The sequence below is a fragment of the Gracilinanus agilis genome, chromosome 3 (assembly GCF_016433145.1).
Source record: "Gracilinanus agilis isolate LMUSP501 chromosome 3, AgileGrace, whole genome shotgun sequence".
In the NCBI taxonomy this organism is placed as follows: domain Eukaryota; kingdom Metazoa; phylum Chordata; class Mammalia; order Didelphimorphia; family Didelphidae; genus Gracilinanus; species Gracilinanus agilis.
In genome coordinates, this window is record NC_058132.1 from 218,010,449 (window position 1) to 218,028,339 (window position 17,891).

The following is a 17,891-nucleotide window of genomic DNA, read 5'->3' on the forward strand; positions in this document are numbered from 1 at the left end:
TCTGAAATTTAAAGTTGGATCTCTGCATAAGCTCCCTTTCTCCAGGACCAAAAGCATATTCTTGTGTAATGATTCATTAGTTTTCCTGGGCTGGGCAGTAAAGAATTACTGACCAAACTCACATGGCAATCCTGAGTCTCACAAATGAAGTATCCAAACACTTTCTGGCCACACTATGAAATACTGATGTTTCAGAATTATTTAGGTATCCTGTTATAGAACTTTCAAAAATTTATCCCAAGATCTTAATAAGTCATAGCTTGATATGAGGAGTAAACCTGTATCCATCTAAGCATCATTACACACAAACAGGTTGACTGCATGTCTGTGAATGACTTCTGTAGTTCATTCTCTCTGGGGCAGTTCTGGGCCCTTTTTTGTGCCAGCATTTATGAATGCTGCTTTTGAATGAAAGAAAATTATTTCTTTTTTTTAAATGTCATGATAAATGGAACACTAGACTAGCAGTTACAAGATCTGGGTCTTAAGGCAGTTGGGAGGGACCTGGGAGGCTATCTAGTCTAGCCCTTCATTTTCCATATGAGGAAACTGAGAGATTTTCAGTGTCATGCTCCTTCACTTAGTCCTAGTTCCAGCCTGACCATTAATTGGCTTTAAAGAAGTCACTTAAACATTCTAGATATATTTCTTCATTCATTGAGGTGGGGATAATAATGCCTTCCCTGACTATCTCAAAAAGATTTTGTGAGTATTTTAGTACTTAACTATCTCAAGGATCCATGATTTTTTTTGAGGTGGATTCTCCTTTCACTGAAAGAGATTTTACCCTTCTCAATATCACAGTAGATAATAATGATCATTTAGGCAGCTTTATGGCTCAGTTGATAGAGCACTGGATCAAGATCCTAGAAAACACCTTGACTAAATTATTTAATCTGTTTGCCTGAGTTTCTGCATCTGTAAAACGGGGATAATATTAGCCCCTTACTCCTAATGTAGTTTTGAAGATAAAAATGAGATAATATCTGAAAAGCATTTTGTAAAACTTAAAACTGCTATATAAATACCAATTATCATGAGTTTCTGTAGTCAAAAAAATTCTACATACGTGGTAATGAAAACCTTCAGTAAAGAACCTTTCTGAAATTCATTAGATTATTCCCCTAACAACAGACCAAACCTTTCAAGCAAGGTGGGACCTTCAAGAGCTTATATTTGGCTGGCATCTCTGACATCTCTTGAGAACTTAGTGCCACATGCATGTCACCCTGAGGCACTGGGGTAGCAGAAGACAATACAAGAATTGCTTCATCTTTGTCTTGATGCCCCCAGAGTTTAGCACAATGCCTGGCATATAGTGTGCCTTTAAAAAGAACTCATTTATTTATTATATATAAACATTAATACCTAAATAATCAATAAAGAAGCTAACATGTGAAATGAAAGACTTTTGCAAAAACTAAAGCTCTATTGAAACATAAGGGATTACTGTTATTATTTATGTTGTAATATCAGGAAAAATTAAGTAATATAATATTACTATCTTCTTTCTAAAGGAAGAATTCAAAAAATTGCTCTACGGCCTCTGTTTTTTCCATGCGTTAGTTCAAGAAAGACGAAAATTTGGGCCTCTGGGATGGAATATTCCTTATGAGTTTAATGAGACTGACCTGAGAATCAGTGTACAGCAGCTCAACATGTTTCTGAACCAGTATGAGGTATAGTAAAATTAACAGCAAGAACCTTTCTTGTTTAGCTCTTTATGACATTTTAAGTGCATTTATAGTAAGGACCTTCTGATTAATTTCAAATCCCAGGTCATAAATACAGCAGTTAATACCCAGTAGTTTCTAATGTACTTCATTATAACAGCAGAGAGCTAATTACAGTGGCTAAGATGTCAGATCTTCTATTATGAACCCAATAATAGTTTATTCTGAGTTGGTGACAGAACCAGGACTGGCACTCAGAACTTCTGACCCCCTAATCCCTTTTATGATTTTGCTTCTAATATTTGTTTTCTTTTACTTTAAGGAAGAGAGAAGTGAAGAATGGGAGTGATATCAGCAAAGAAATAAGACTTACAAAAGCAAGGCTGTAGTTAAAGACATTTAGAATGGATAGCTAGTTTGAAGGTTATATATTCCAACAAAGATCTCATTAAGAACTCATTATGATTGCGCGATACAGTCTTAAGGAACCAAAAGATGTAGCTATGGCTTCATGGAGAAATGCATAGTTTAAATTGTTGACTTGATATTATTAAATATAAATATAATCTTTTATACTCAATTATTGACTTTCAGTTATTGATTATTGATGTTATTGACCATAATATTTAAGACTAAACTGGTTCAAACACCACCATTGATTTCATTTCAAAAGAAAATACTGGAGCAGACAGGTGACTCACTGGGTAGAGTGCCAGGCCTGGAGTCAGGAGATTCTGGGTTCAAATCTGGCCTCAGACACTTCCTAACCATGTGACCCTGGGCAAGTCACTTAACTCCATTTGCCTAACTCTTACCTCTCTTCAGCCTTGAAATCAATATTTATATCAATTTTAAGAAAGTAAGGATTTTTTTTTTAAAAATGAAACTACACGATATTGATAGTTCTATTCCTTAAATATTAGGCACATATAAGGCATCCATTAAGGCCTGGAGGCATTGAATTAGAGTGAAAAGCAGAGGACCAGGAAATTATAGAACTTACAAGAAAATATAAAAAAGGGTAGTTTTGAAAAAGGCCTATTGTAAAACTTTTCATTTAATTTGACTTTTGTCTATAACTCTATAAAATGCTAATTTTGAAGTCTTGCCCTGGTTGAAACATTGACCTCATATTTTTAGGAACTTCCCTACGATGCAATCCGATATATGACTGGCGAATGCAATTATGGAGGCAGAGTTACTGATGACTGGGACCGACGTACATTGCGCAGCATTTTAAATAAATTCTACAATTCACAAATAGTTTTAGATCCAGACTATAAATTTGACTCTAGTGGTATCTATTATGCTCCTCCTAGTGGTGATGTAAGTATCTGTACTTTTACAAAAGCTGAATATAACAAACAATATAATTAGATGCCTGCTATTATTTTTTAAAACACGTTTACTAAACATCTACTGTACCTAGGCATTATGCTACATATTTCTGTGAAGGGAGGGGAATGGAGGATTCAAAGACAAAAGTTTAAAAAAACAGTCCCTTGTCTTCAAGGAACTAACTTTATTCAGTGGAGACATATGTATATATATATACATATGAATGAAATGGGCAAAAAGAGCTAAAGGTGATTGTGAGGGGAAGACACTACAGACAGATGGAAGCACCAAGAAAGATTTCATGTAGAAAGCAGCATTCAAAGTGAAGCTCAAAGGGACCTAGAGATTCTGAGAGATAGAGATGAAGAGGGGAGTACATTCCAGGCATGAAGAACAGCCAGTGCAGAGACGGAGAAGCAGAAGATGGAGTTCTAGAGGTGAAGAACAGCAAAGAATCCAGTTTAGCTAGACCACATGGTGCAGAATGAGGAGTAACAGATAGGAAGAATGGAAAGGTAATCTGGGGCCAAATTGTCAAGGGCTTTATGCCAAATAGAGAAAATTATATTTGAATCTGGAAGTAACAGGGAGCATTTGAATAGTATGGAGTTGGGGAGGGGGTGATATGGTCACATTTGTGCTTTAGCAACAGAATTTGTGGCAGTTGCAGAATAAGACATAAAGCCTCTGTTGAGAACCTGAGCTGGCAGTCCTTTCTTATAGCGAGCTTGGGATGTACCAGACACCAAGATGACTCTAGATGGCAGTTGCTGGGACCACCCACAGTCAGCTGGAGGGCATTGAAATGGAAGGGAAGGTACCAAGAGGCAAATTTCTTTTAGTGCCAACCTGATTTGCTGAAATTTGTATAATGAGGAAATAATAAAGAAAAAAAAAACACTGAGAAAACTGAGCTAAAAAGAGTTCTTGGGAGCTGGGGAGAGCTGTAGAAAATAAGTAGTTAATAGACAAGCTAAGGCATAGTCCATAATCTCCAGTATAACAAGTACATACCATCCATCCTCAGTTCTTGAGGACCTGTCTCAGAGACAAGTTACTTCCTTCATTTCATAAATTTCTCTGAGCACCTTGCCTGTGAACGAGGCTGATTCAAGAGTTGTCACAAGAGCTCCAAGATTTTTTTCACTCAGCCTTCCTTTGAAATGTAAAGACCCTCTGCTTTGGAAGGTGTCGTGAACTGGCTTCACCATGCGGGCAGTCTTTCCTGTCACATGTACATTTGATCTAAGGGATTTGTAGCAAACTTCACAGTGCAGGCAGCTGAGGCTCAGAGAGTCAGATTTGCTGAATAGAACCGTCTTTTCCTCATAAATAGGAATGAGACCTTAGGGCTGCTTATCCCACCCCACCTCTCAATCTTTGGAGTCCTTCAATAAATATCTCTAGCCATGTAAGTCTCTATAAGTCTCTAAAAGCTTGTAATTCAGACTGGAGCACTGATGATCTGGTCTGTCAGATTAACATCAATAGAAAATCCTAAATGTGGTACAATGCTATTTTCTTTATTTCTCTTTGCATAGCTCAAACTTCTTGTTTTTTTGTTGTTTGTCAGCCCTTATTTGTGCCTTAAGTTTTTCATCTGGTTTTTTGATGGCATAGTCTTAAAGATAAATGAGTGTACCTGAAAAGGTTCCCTTCCAAAATTGATATCTAACCTCTTGTCATTTGTTTTTACAGTACAATAGCTACATTGAGTACACAAAGCAATTGCCCTTGAATCCTGCCCCAGAGATCTTTGGGATGAATGCTAATGCTGATATCACTAAAGATCAGTCAGAAACTCAACTGCTATTTGATAATATTCTTCTTACACTGGTAGGTGATCAGCAAAACCAAATCTATAAAAAGGCACAAGAAAGATGCTTCCTATACCATGCATGCTAATGTTGTGGATGGATTTATTTTTTTCTACTGTAGTGCATATAAAAGCTGCTTTTGGGTTGGCAGTTATTGTGATAGTTAATGCTTAATTTGATATTTAATTTTGTGGAAGCTAATTAGCCTATATAACAAGAATTTATGCAATTATTAAGTGGAATCATAATCAGTTGTAGAAGAGTAGTAAAGATATTCAACCAAGTAAGCTTTTCAGATTCATTCATTTTATTTTTGTGCCTGATGGTCACTGCAATATAAGGAAAAGAGAATAACTGTCTCAAAAAGCTGAGAAACCTAAAACATTCTGATTTGGGGGTCACCATAGCAAGACAGGGGGACAGAGAAAGCTGATGGAACTTCTACTCCTGACCTAATGGTGCTACAGTCTGTTTAGCCAAGTGCTGCTTTCACAGATAGACTTTTCCAGTCCATTTGCCATATGCACAACAGTAATGAATAAATACTTATTAAAGGGCAAACACACACACACACACACACACACACACACACACACACACACACACACACANTTATTAAAGGACACACACACACACACACACACACACACACACACACACACACACACATATATATATATGTATATATATGCACTAGCAAATAGATATTCAGGAAATAAGGCATATGTAATACCCAGGATTCTGGCACATAACACATAGAGTATCTTTTGGCTGTATTTAAACTTGATGATATGCACCACATTATAAAACACATAAAACAGTAGGCTCATTCCAATAGAAAATGACTCAGAACCAAGCAAATAAGGTGAAATACACAAGGGGCATCTCCTCGATATTTAATTAAACTGCCTCCCTCAATAGCCTCAAAGTCAAATCAGCAACTATACTTAATAGTAATAGGTTAGCAATAGTTCAGTAATTCTAGATTGGAATTGCCATAATTCAAGAGCAAGCACATAGACCAGAACAGAGAAAAGGAAAAAAACAAACAATTTGACATTATATTTGCAGCAACTAGATTTAAGAATTAGGAAGAAGTCATAGGTTGTGATCAAATGACAGAGAGTTCCAACATCAGTCTCCCACTGTGATGAAGCCATAAATCCTTCATGTATACCTGTAAATTTAGTATGGCCTTAAAATGAAATAGCGATATGAGGAATGCTATTATGAACATTTAATTTTTTGCACAGTTCACTGGTTCCTTAAGATAACACATTGTATAATTCAAATCTGATCACTGATTCTTTTTTACACTGAAGTACGCTTCTTCCTTACTCAAAAAAGAGGTAGTTGTCTATGGTTGTGGAAAGAGGCATACATTAACAGACATGCCTAGTATGTTGCTTAATTATACATTTTCATTACAAGGGAGATTTAGGATGAGGGTTGGGGGGAGTTTCTGGGAAGTAACAGCACTTTTCTCTTTTTAAAGAGAATCAGTAAGTAAAGGTAAGGGACTGGAGCAGAATCTATTGGGTTTCAACTGAGAAAAAAAACAAACAGAAGTAGCAATTATCTCAGACGAAGCTAAGACAAAAATAGATGTGATTAGAAGAGATAAGGAAGGTAATTACATCTTGAATATAGACAATGAAATAACATCAGTACTCAATATATATTCATTAAATGGCATAGCATCCAAATTTTTAAAAGAGAAACTAAAGGAGCTTCAGGAGGAAATAGACAGAAAACTATACTAGTGGGGGACCTCCACTTTCCCCTATCAGAACTAGACAAATTTAACCAAAACATAAATAAGAAAGAAGCAAAGGAAGTGAATGCAATTTTAGAAAAGTTAGATTTAATAGGTATCTAGAGAAGTGTGGCACCTGAACCTGAATATCATATTCTATATGTGTTGTCTGACCAGAGTGAGTACAGGGAGAATCTTTGAAAAGAGTATTAGCTATGGGATTGTATTGACTATGCCCTCTTCCTTAGACTTTGGTAGAGGCATACTGGCATTTTTATTGCTCGAGTTTCCTAGAATCTATACATGCTAAAAAAATGACAAAAGTTTTTGTCATTAAAACATCATTTTGGGGCACCTAGGTGGTTTAGTATGTAAAGAGCCAGACCTGTAGACAAAAGGTCCTGGGTTCAATCTGACTTATGACACTTTCTATCTGTGTGACCCTAGGTAAGTCATTTGACCCCCAACCTAGTTCTTAACACTGTTTTCTGCCCTGGAACTGATAGTATCAATTCTAAGACAGAAGGTAAGGGTTTTTTATTATTATTTTGTTTTGTAATGGATTGTTATAGCTTACTTTGCATTAGCTATGTATTGTATTATTTTCTCCCTTACCTTGTATCTGGAAATATCAGAGTCTCTCACAGTATCTTTATAATAAATTGAGGAGAGGGAAAGATTAGTGCCTTTAGAAGAATTGACAGAGAACCATAATGCTGTGCTATGGAATTGTATATTTATGTGGGATCCTTTATTCCAAGTTCAAGGAAAAACTTCCAAAGAAGTCTCAATCTCAGCCATCATTTAGACATGCCCAAGAATGTCTGATACCTTTACTAATATGAATTAATAGAATTATGTTATCCACAGTGCGGTTGGTGATTGTTTGCTTTGCTTTGGTCAAGAAACACTTGAAGAATTGGGTCTACTTTGGATCATTGCATTTTAGAATTGGTGTTGGCAAACTTGGTCCAGAGGATGTTTCCTATGCCACCAGCTCAGAAACTAAAAAGGTTTTAGAAGAGAAGATATAGCAGAGGGCTTGACAGCTATAGCAGCTAATATTTATATCGTGTTTTGAGGACTGTTCATATTATTCCTTTTGTTCCTCACAACAACCTTTGAAATAGATACTATTATTATCCCCATTTTATGGATTAAGAAACTGAGCCTGGGAGAGGTTAAGTGACTTGTCCAGAGATCATGTTGCTAATAATCTGAGGCAGGATTTGAATTGAGAGTCTCCTAATTCTGCGTCCAGTGCTCTTAGCTACAGAACCACTTAGATGCCTGAGTTATCTTCAAGCATTTGAAAAAGGAAATAGTGTGATGGATAAAAAGGGGGACACTAAAGTTTGGGGGTGCTCTCCTTCCCTTGCTGAGTGACGGAGGAGTAAAAGGTGATTGAGGTAGTAGGAGAGGAATGAAAGGGATGGCTGAGTTTAGGGAGGAATGGACAAGGTGGTATTAGGATGATAAGGGTACAGGGTGAGGTGTTCAGGAGAGGCAGCTAACACAGACTAGACACCCAACCTAGAGACAGAGGATATTGGGAGTAATAGGCTGAACCCTTCCAGGCAGGAAAGGTACTTCTACAGACACAAGGAAAAGGGCCAGTCAAAGGTAGTTTGAATCTGACTTGAGGGCTTTCTTGACAGTTTCTCAAGTCCTCAAAGGAGGAATCACAAGGCTCCTTCCCATCAATGAAACTGAAGGGATTCAGGAGGAAGCATTGGGCAACTACTTCCTCCCAAGATGGATGCCTCCAGTTTCCCTCAGAAAATAAAGAGAATAATTCCTTCCCTTCAACCTTTGCCTAATTCTTCAACACAATGATTCTCCAGAGGGTTTGGTTAGGTAACAAAGGGATTTATTAATGTTCAGGGTTGGTCAGGAAGGAGAGAGGAGTTTGGGGGTTTCTGACAGCCGCTAGGGAGAAACTCAAGATGGGGGAGGGTCACAGGAATGGGTTAGATTGAGAGAGGACCTGCTTCTCTCAACCAGGGAAGATTTGGCTGCTTTAAAGTAGAGGGTATACTAAAGGGATAGTTTGAATTCAAGGATGTCCTATTTGCCTATTGGGGAAAACTAAACCCACAAAGTCTGTTCACTAAAAACCCAAAAGCCACCCTGCCTCCCAGAGCCCCAGGAAAACAGGCAGGGAAATAGGGAAATAATATGGAGAAGGTGAGGGAGAGGTCCAGAGAAATTAGCTAGGTTCAAATTGTCGAGAGACAAAGCATAGGCCAAAAGCAAAACAGAAAGCCAAGCAGAGCTCTAGTTAGTCCTTCCACTCTATTCAAGCCTCAGAGACCAACTGCCTTCTCTCAGAATTCTAAGGCTGCTAACTGCCAGAAGTTTTCAGTTGGACCCCTGCAAGAGCAAAAGCCTCTCTTGCATCTTTTGCATTTCAGTAGACATGTTTTTCTTGAATGACTTGGTATAGAGCACAGAACTGGTCCCAGGGAGAAATTAAAGGAAGGCCAAACACAATGCAAAATTCCTTAACAAATGAAGCTATTCAAAATGCTTTATAAAATATTGATCTCTCCATTACTGAGAAATAGAGGCTATAACACCACTTATTACAGGTGTTGTCAATGCCATTCATTTAGATAGGGATTGGAATAGAAGTTCTCAACTGAAGTTCTCAACTCTTAAGATTTTATATTCTAAAATAGAAATAGAAAAAACCCATAAACTATAAAGTAGAACCAGAAAGGAAATCAAAATTTCCTTGAATGGATAAAACAGGATAAGAACATAAATGTCTTTGAATATTATTTGGTTTGTATTTTAACACGGGCACATATATTAGCCAGAAGTACTGTTAGACGTGGCCTTAGAGTTAGGTAAGCCTGAGTTGAAGTCCTTTCTCCTCCACATATGTACTTTGTGGCTTGCCCTGGATAAGTCACTAAACTTTTTGGTGTCTCCTGGCAACTCTGAATTTATGAAAAACAAAAGTTATCGATCTTTATTCATAGAGAAAGTTCCCCATGGGATCACTCTCTACACTGATAAAACCTCAGGTCTGGATTCCAAGTAACGTAGAGGTATCTAAATTTTAAAATAGGGCTACATTTCCCGGTATCACTATATGTGCAACTAAAGCTAGAAGGGAATTTCTCCCATATTGCTTATACCATTAATCCTTCAGGTCTGCTTCTTTTCCACTTCCAGAGAAGTGTTGACCGTGTGCCCAGTATCTGTTGAAAAAGGGAGAAAAAACTTTTTATTGCCTACCTGATTCTAGGAGATGATTGTTCATTTCATTTTGATATCCAGTAAGCTTCACAATCTTTTAGCAGAACCTTCCTGATGGTTTTTCAAATCCAAATTCAGCCTCCTTTATATAGGGTCTTTCAGTCTTCATGTGCCTACCTTTTCACCAGCATCTGGCCATCTCCATACCTAAGTAACTTTGCCTCTTGCTATACTTCAACCTATTGGCTCTATTTTCCATTTCTTTTCCCATTTCCCTGCTCTTTAAGAAAAATCAGGGCCAATGATGTCTCTCCAACTACTCAGACCTTCCCTTGTAACAAAGTAGAATTAAGTAAAACAAAGCAACATATTGACTATATCTGGCAGTATTCTGTACCTATAGTTTATCTCTCTACCAGGGGAAGAGAGGCATGCTTCACCATTAATCATTTTATTTCGTGATTGATCACTACATTGATTAGCATTCCAAAGCTTTTCATTGTTTCTTTCTGTTACATTTTTTACTTTGGAGCTAACTGGACTCTGAATCACTGGCTAGGTATTTTCTTTACCAGACTCATTCCTTTCCTTCAGTCCCTTCAATATTGACAACCACTAATATGGAGTCTCTCCAAAATAATCATTTGGAGGAAGATAATTGGTAAGGAAGCATAAATGTTCTATTTACACATTGTAGGAACCATTTTCCTTGAGAATATTGTGATTAGGATATTCTTGGACTTTGGCTAATTAGCCTGATTGATAAACATTTGTCTGTTTATAGTCTCGTGCTTCAGGTGCTGGTGCGAAATCATCAGATGAAGTAGTAAATGATGTGGCTGGTGACATTTTGGGCAAACTTCCAGCAAATTTTGACATTGAAGCTGCAATGAGGAGATACCCAACAGCTTACACACAAAGTATGAACACCGTGCTTGTCCAAGAAATGGGGAGGTTTAATAAATTATTACACACCATAAGAGAATCATGTATTAACATCCAGAAAGCCATCAAGGTAAGATGCTGTTCCCTCCCAAGAGCCAAATCTTTGTGTTTTACATCCTTTTTTTAAAAACCCTTACCTTCTGCCTTAAAATCAATAGTGTGTATTAGTTCTAAGGTAGAAAAGCAGTAAGGGCTAAGTAATAGGGGTTAAGTGATTTGCCCAGGGTCACACAGCTAGGAAGTGTCTGAGGCCAGATTTGAACCCAGGACCCTCCATCTCTAGGCCTGGCTCTCAATCCAGTAAGCCACCTAACTGCCCCTAAGAGTATATAATCAATCAACAGGTGTTTACTGAGTAAAGAAGCAGCATGACATGGTTGATAGAGAGCCAGCTTTGATTCCAGGAATATCCAGGTATAAGTCCATCTCCAACACATACTAGATGTGTGACCTTTTGAACAAGTCACCTTGCCTCTAAGTATTCTAAACAATTTTACTAGTTGCAGAGAAGGGGCCAACTCCATTAATAGAGAAAATTTCCCCAAGGGGGAGCTCAAAGTAGTAATGAAATCATAGATCTATCCTCTTTCCTGGAGTGACCTCCCCTGGGCTTCTATCACAAAATAATTCTTGCCCTGAAGGATACATTATGTTTGATGAGCATCTAGGAGATGTCCAGCAATCAGTGGATGGGCATTCAGGAGAAAGATTAGGACTAGATGATACATTTGGAAGTTATCTGATTAGAGGTGATAATTGAAGCTACTAACATAATTTCAGACCAAGAATAAAATGGAGGGAAACTACACCCAAGGAAGGTCAGAAGAAAGTCTGATGAACTAGCAAAGGAGATTTAAGTGAAATCTTCAGATAGGTTGGAGAAGTATAAGAGCACAAAGTCACAGGATCCAAGAGAAGATGTGGGGAACAGGCAGGTGGCAGGGAAGGGTGGGGAATGGTGGTCAAAAAATTAAAGAATCCAGAAGGATAAGAGTAAGAAATGGTTTTAGCAGTTAAATGATGCTGGTTAACTTGGAAAAGAATAGGTTTAATAGAGTCATGGAATTAGAAGACTTGATAAGAGTGTGAGAAAGTGGAAGTAACTAGGGTAAACTAGTCTTTCTAAAAATTTAGCAGTGATTAAATAACATTTAGATTTCATTTTGAAGCTTGCAAAAGTCTTGAGAGGATGAATTTCTTAACAGATTTGGGGAGAGACCTAGGTTGACAACAAGAAAAAATTAAACTGAAAATGAGAGAACAAGAGGGAATAATCACTGGAGCATGCTCCCACTCAGAAAATAAGAGGAAATAGTAGCAAGGAAATAAATATGGGGGGGGGGAGGTTTACTGTTGACCAGTCACCTCTTATTTGGAGATGACAGCAGAAAAGGAAAAGAGTAAAGTGGTATAAAGGTTTTGAGGAGTGAAGGGGAAGGAATTAGGACCACTCATTGCAGTGATTTGAATGAGAGTTTTTTGTTTGAGTGTGTGGAGTTTAAAAATAAGGCGGTTCGATGAGTTTCTTTTGCCCATTTCAGTTTTTTTGGGGGGCAATAAAGGGCTCTCCATATGAGTGATTATGAGATAACTCAGCATTCTTACTAAGTATGGGGAAAAGGAGAAAACACATGAGACTTATGTGTCAAAAAATGTTGATCAGGGAGTATCATTTTTGTCAATGATATAATAAAATGTATATTTAATAAAGGACTAATGAAGAAAGAATTAAAATTAATTAGTGGATGAATAATTTAAAAATTGATGAGCCAAAGAATAAATCATAGAAACTATAAATAATTTCATCAAAGAAAATTACAATAATGAAACAAGATACCCACCCTAGGACAGAGAAATATAAAGAAAAATAAAACAATTCTTTCACTTAAGGAGCTTACATTATTTGGGGGGAATGTTATATACAACAGGTACCCCAAGAAATGAACAGAAGATACATTTAAAATGAAAATAAATGCAAGGTAATTTCAGGGGTCGGTGAATAATGACTAAAGAATCAGAAAAATCTTTTTCTAGGATGAGGCATTTGAATTGAGCTTCAAATGAGGTGACAAGAGGTGGAACTGAAAAGAAGGCATAGTCTATGGGATACTACTAAAATAGATCGTAAGGTAAATTGTATAATTTCAAATATTTTAGTTGACAAAAAGGAGAAAGACTAGATATATGAAATTAAAAAAATTTAAAAATCCAACACCAAATTAGATTCTTAAAAACTAGGCAGAGATTAACAACATTGAAAGGAAAAAGTCACTGAATTTATGAATAAAAGTAGGAGATGGTTTTAACAACAACAACAAAACTAACGAAAATAAACAGCTAGTCTAATTTTTTTTTTCAAAAAGAGATAAGAAAAAATAGCTAGGTGGCTTAATGAATAGAGTCTGGCTTAGAGACTGAATGTCCTGGATTCAAATGCGACCTCAAACATTTCCTCTCTGTGTGACCTGAAGCAAGTCACTTAAACCAAATTGCTTTGCCAATACTTAGTATCAATTCTAAGACAAGGTAATGATTTTGAAAAAAAAGAGAGATGGAGGGTATAGGGGGAGGACACCAAATGGTTGGTATCAAAAAAAGGATTTATAACAACTAAAAATGAAATAAAGGCAACTTGGAACTCATTTTGCCCAATATATGACAGAAAAACTGATAACTTACTTTAAAAAGGATAAAAATTTATAAATATATAAAATATGCTGATTAACAAAACAAAAATTTTTTATTTAAATAAATTAATGTAAAAAAGGCACAAATTAGTCAGAGAAATGAGTTGTGACCATCATCTTTTAAGCATTCCTATAACAAGAGAGAAAAAACTCATGATGGTTGGCCATGTTTTTTCTAGTATAGTAGGAGGTGACATTATTGGGGGTGGGGGAGAGGTTCAGTAAGGCTAGTAAAAGTGTAAGAGAGGCTTTGAAACAGCTGTTAGAAAGTGTGAGAGCAGTTCTCTTCTGAGCTTCACCTGCCTGCTGTTCAATTTCCAACAAGTATCTCAAACTCAAAATGTCCAAAAATGAATTCATTATTTTTCCCCTTAAATACACCCTTCCTCCTAATTTCTGGTTTCTCTTGAAGGTGTCGGCATTCTTTCAGTCACCCATATTCAATCTCTCCTCTCTCTCCCATCCATCCTCTTCTCTCTATTCATTCCACAACAACCTTTCTTTAGGCCCTCATCTACGTTCTCACCTAGAGTGCTGTAAAGTTTCCTAATTGGCCTTTCTCCATGCTAAAATACTTTCTATTTACTTTTTATATATCTTGTGTTTACCTGTTTGTGTATATACATGTTGTAGTTCTTCCCCAATAAGAATGTAAGCCCCTTAAGGGTAAGGACTGTTATCTTTTTCCTTTGTATACCCAGGACCTAGCATAGTGCCTGATACACATTAGGTACTTAGTAAATTCTTACTGCATTAGAATTGAATTGAATTGAATTGAATTAGGAAGCAGTTAGGACTCAGGTAAGGTGGGTAAACACAAATAAATAAATTTATAGTGGACCCATATGGCATGATTGTGACAGAAATAGTTATGGAGAAGGTGAATAGTGGCCATGACTCAAGATTGAAAATTGGCGATGAATAAAGAGCAGTTTGATCATGGGGCAAAGGATTCAAGATTGGAGGACAATGCATGGTTGATCTAGTCAACCATAATATCAAGACTATGAGAAGACTTAAAATAAGGACAGAGCAAGAAGTGATAGATTGAGAGAACAGAATAGGATGGTAAGGGAGAGCCTAAAAGTCTGGGTGAGGATGAAAAATTATTTTAGGGAGAAATAAGGAAGAGAAGCACATAGGAATATAGGAGTTTTTGCATAAAAAAAATCCAAACAACTGCTTTTAAGACAATAAGGAAGAAACGATTGCCCATAATATGTGGTCGCTTTTCTTCCTTGCTTTGATTGTTTGTTTTCAACCAAATGTCAAATTTGTTTCAGGGACTCGTTGTAATGTCTTCAGATCTGGAGGAGGTTGCAAAAAGCATTCTGATAGGCAAAATTCCAGGAATGTGGATGGGAAAATCCTACCCAAGCCTCAAACCACTTGGCAGCTATGTGAATGATTTCCTTGCCAGGTTAAAATTCTTAGAGGTAAGTAATAACCAAACTGATAGCTACTATGCAGTCAAGGCTCTTTTTGTCTTTTTTATTCCATTTGAATAGCAGTTGCATTTTGTATTACCGTGCTAGTAGGTGCCAGTTTGCCAGTCGTTTTCACATGTAATTTATGTAGTCATTACACTAACCCATTGGCCTATTGTTCCATAGATCTGCTTTTATGAGGATGAATCTTTCTGGAAGCTTCTCCAAGTGAAAGATGTTCATATTCAGTGAAGTCAGCTTCACTAAGGACATTCAAGTCAATCAGATATGAAGAAAAAACTAATTAAATTGGCTTTCCCATTGAGTATCCAGTATGAATTCAGATCCCTAATGTATATATGCTGAGCATTTAATTAGTTTGACCAGCTATTCAGTGAGGAATCTGATTTACTTTTCCTGTAGTCAGTCTACTAAGTCAAAAGATCCTCTCATTTGGTTCAGTTCATGATGGTAGTGATCTAAGTGCCTGATTGTCTTAGAAATGTTGGTTGAGCAGGTTAGGCTCCACTGCTTTTGTTCTTAAGGTAATGATAATACTACAGTTTTAACAATTTTACTTTCCAGACTGAACTTTTCTTAGACTTGTGTCTGGGGTCAATACTAAGGAACATTTCTGCTCTGTATCATCACAGCCTTGTCTTGATCTTGGGTTTATGCTTATTTCCAAAACAGCTGGGGGGAGGAAGAACATGGAAAATAATTTGCAGCTTTCAAATTCATTTCCCTAGAGTACACTTAGTTAGTTCAATATGTAGCTCATCACCCAGTCATTGTGTTTACAAAATAAACACCAGCTTGTGTTCCATTATTTATAAATGCTTCAGACTTCTGTAGAAAGAAACAAAGACCACCCTAATTTATGTGGGTATTCTATTTGGCAGTTGCCATCTTGCCCAGTTCCCGTGCAGTCATTAGACTGAACTATATTTTGATAGAATGGGAGATCCAAAGACTTCAGAAATTTTAGACTTTCTCATTTTGGCAGATTAGGAAGACAAAAATGGGAAGACATTCTTTTCTGACTAGACTTTATGCCTGTATCTTTTTCCCCCCCAATGTTTGTAATATTGTAGATTGTTTAATCTACCACAGTAATATAGTAACACAGTACAGTGTGGACTGCTCCCAGTGTGGACTACATTCAGCGACAATGGCTACCTTTAGATATTAGGGTAATTGTAAGAACAGAATTTGCAAGTAGATATGTATACTTACATCCATTGTGCATCATGAGCCTTGGATTTACAAAAGGGAAGAATGAATGATTCTGGGCAAGAACTATCTCCTTTACTGGATAAAGAATCCAAAGAAAAGCCTCACAGAGAGACCATAGGATTACCATCTTTGTAGAAAACATGGATATTGAAGCTATCATTACAAAGGGCAACTTTACATTGTATCCCTAATACTCAGGCTATCCCTTGGCAAAATAAAAAGTGGAAATATGTTCTTGTGTATTTCTACCCTTCCTCTTTGAGGCACCCCACCTCACCTCCACCCTTCCAGTGGTTCCACTTCCTTCTCATAGTGTAAACTTATTGTGTAACTGATCAAAAATAGAATAGTTTCTATGATGATCTTACAGTGATAAAGCCTTTATCTCTCCTACTATGCTTATGCAGACGTGGTATCAAACTGGAACTCCACCAACCTTTTGGCTCTCAGGTTTTTTCTTCACTCAAGCTTTTTTAACTGGAGCACAGCAGAACTTTGCAAGGAAATATACTATCCCTATTGACCTGCTTGGTTTTGACTACGAAGTTATGGATGACAAAGAATATAAGACAGCACCTGCAGATGGTAAGCTGAAAAGAAGTCACATAATAACAAACTAGATTCTACATTGAACAAAAACATAACATTAGCTAAATGTTTTAGACATAGCAGCAAATTTTTAAATTTTATTTATTTATTTAAAATATTTTTTTCCATGCTTACATGATTCATGTTCTTTCCCTCCCCTCTTTCCTCCCTCCTTCTTGAGCTGACAAGCAATTCCACTGAATTATACAGGTGTCATTGTTCAAAACCTATTTCCATATTATTAATATTTGCAGTAGAGTGATCATTTAAAGTCAAAATCCCTAATCATATACTCATCGAACCATGTGATCAATCATATGTTTTTCTTCAGTGTTTCTACTCCCAGAGTTCTTTCTCTGGATCTGGATAGTGTTCTTTCTCTTAGCAGCTAATTTTTAAACTATTCAAAAAAATTAAGAATTAAGATATTGGAATCCCAGCTATTTTTATGCCAACTTTAAGACTTCAAATACGGTCTAACACTGAAGAGTGTTAGGTTTTCCCTTATTCCTAAAAGAGCTTATTTTCCTGGACTTTCTGCTGTGGTGACACATACTTTGGAAATGGCCAGTATTCCAAGAGTGAATGTATATAATAACAAAAGTGTTTTTATATGTGAGGTTGAATAGTCAGCCTTAAGAAAATATCATCTTTGAGAAAGTTTATAATCTCATTCAGTTCCTTTTTCTGTTTATCACCCAAGAACAAACAAATTTTGTGGGTATTGTCTTATTTGAAATGAGCATCATCAAAGAAATGCTATGGATTACTGTGAGTTCTACAAAAATTAATTCTGCCATATAATAATTAGAATTTATTAATGGTTAAAATATTGTACTGATGTCTAAGAAGCATGCTTCTGCCATCAGTCTATAAGCTTATATATCTAGGTATTCCATTTAGTGGGATACATGGAAACCTGTCTATGCTTTGTGTGCCTCTTATATGTGACCTCCTAAAAATCTACAATACAAGTTTTCTTGGCATGCTAGATTAAATGCAGAAATATCAACCAATAACCAAAAATATCTATTTCCAGTTTGTCCACTACATAATAATATTTGTCATGCCATTTTAGTTAACATATTGTTAACTAAATTGTTAACACATTGTGCAACTATTGTTAACATATTGTACAACTAACACTTGAGAATAGTGACTAGGAAATAATTCATCAAGGGCAGAAAGATGAACTATTTTCCCAGATCTAGACCGTG

At 36.6% G+C, this 17,891-nt stretch overlaps 1 protein-coding gene across 1 annotated transcript in view; it reads left to right on the plus strand.

The window, feature by feature from the left end:
• DNAH7 (dynein axonemal heavy chain 7) overlaps positions 1 to 17,891 on the plus strand; it is a 371,101-nt gene that overhangs the window by 321,988 nt on the left and 31,222 nt on the right. The window contains exons 56-61 of the mRNA XM_044669069.1: positions 1,518 to 1,679; positions 2,814 to 2,999; positions 4,710 to 4,847; positions 10,576 to 10,806; positions 14,707 to 14,859; positions 16,494 to 16,671. Coding sequence (XP_044525004.1) covers positions 1,518 to 1,679; positions 2,814 to 2,999; positions 4,710 to 4,847; positions 10,576 to 10,806; positions 14,707 to 14,859; positions 16,494 to 16,671 — 1,048 coding nt within the window. The remainder of the gene's footprint in view (positions 1 to 1,517; positions 1,680 to 2,813; positions 3,000 to 4,709; positions 4,848 to 10,575; positions 10,807 to 14,706; positions 14,860 to 16,493; positions 16,672 to 17,891) is intronic.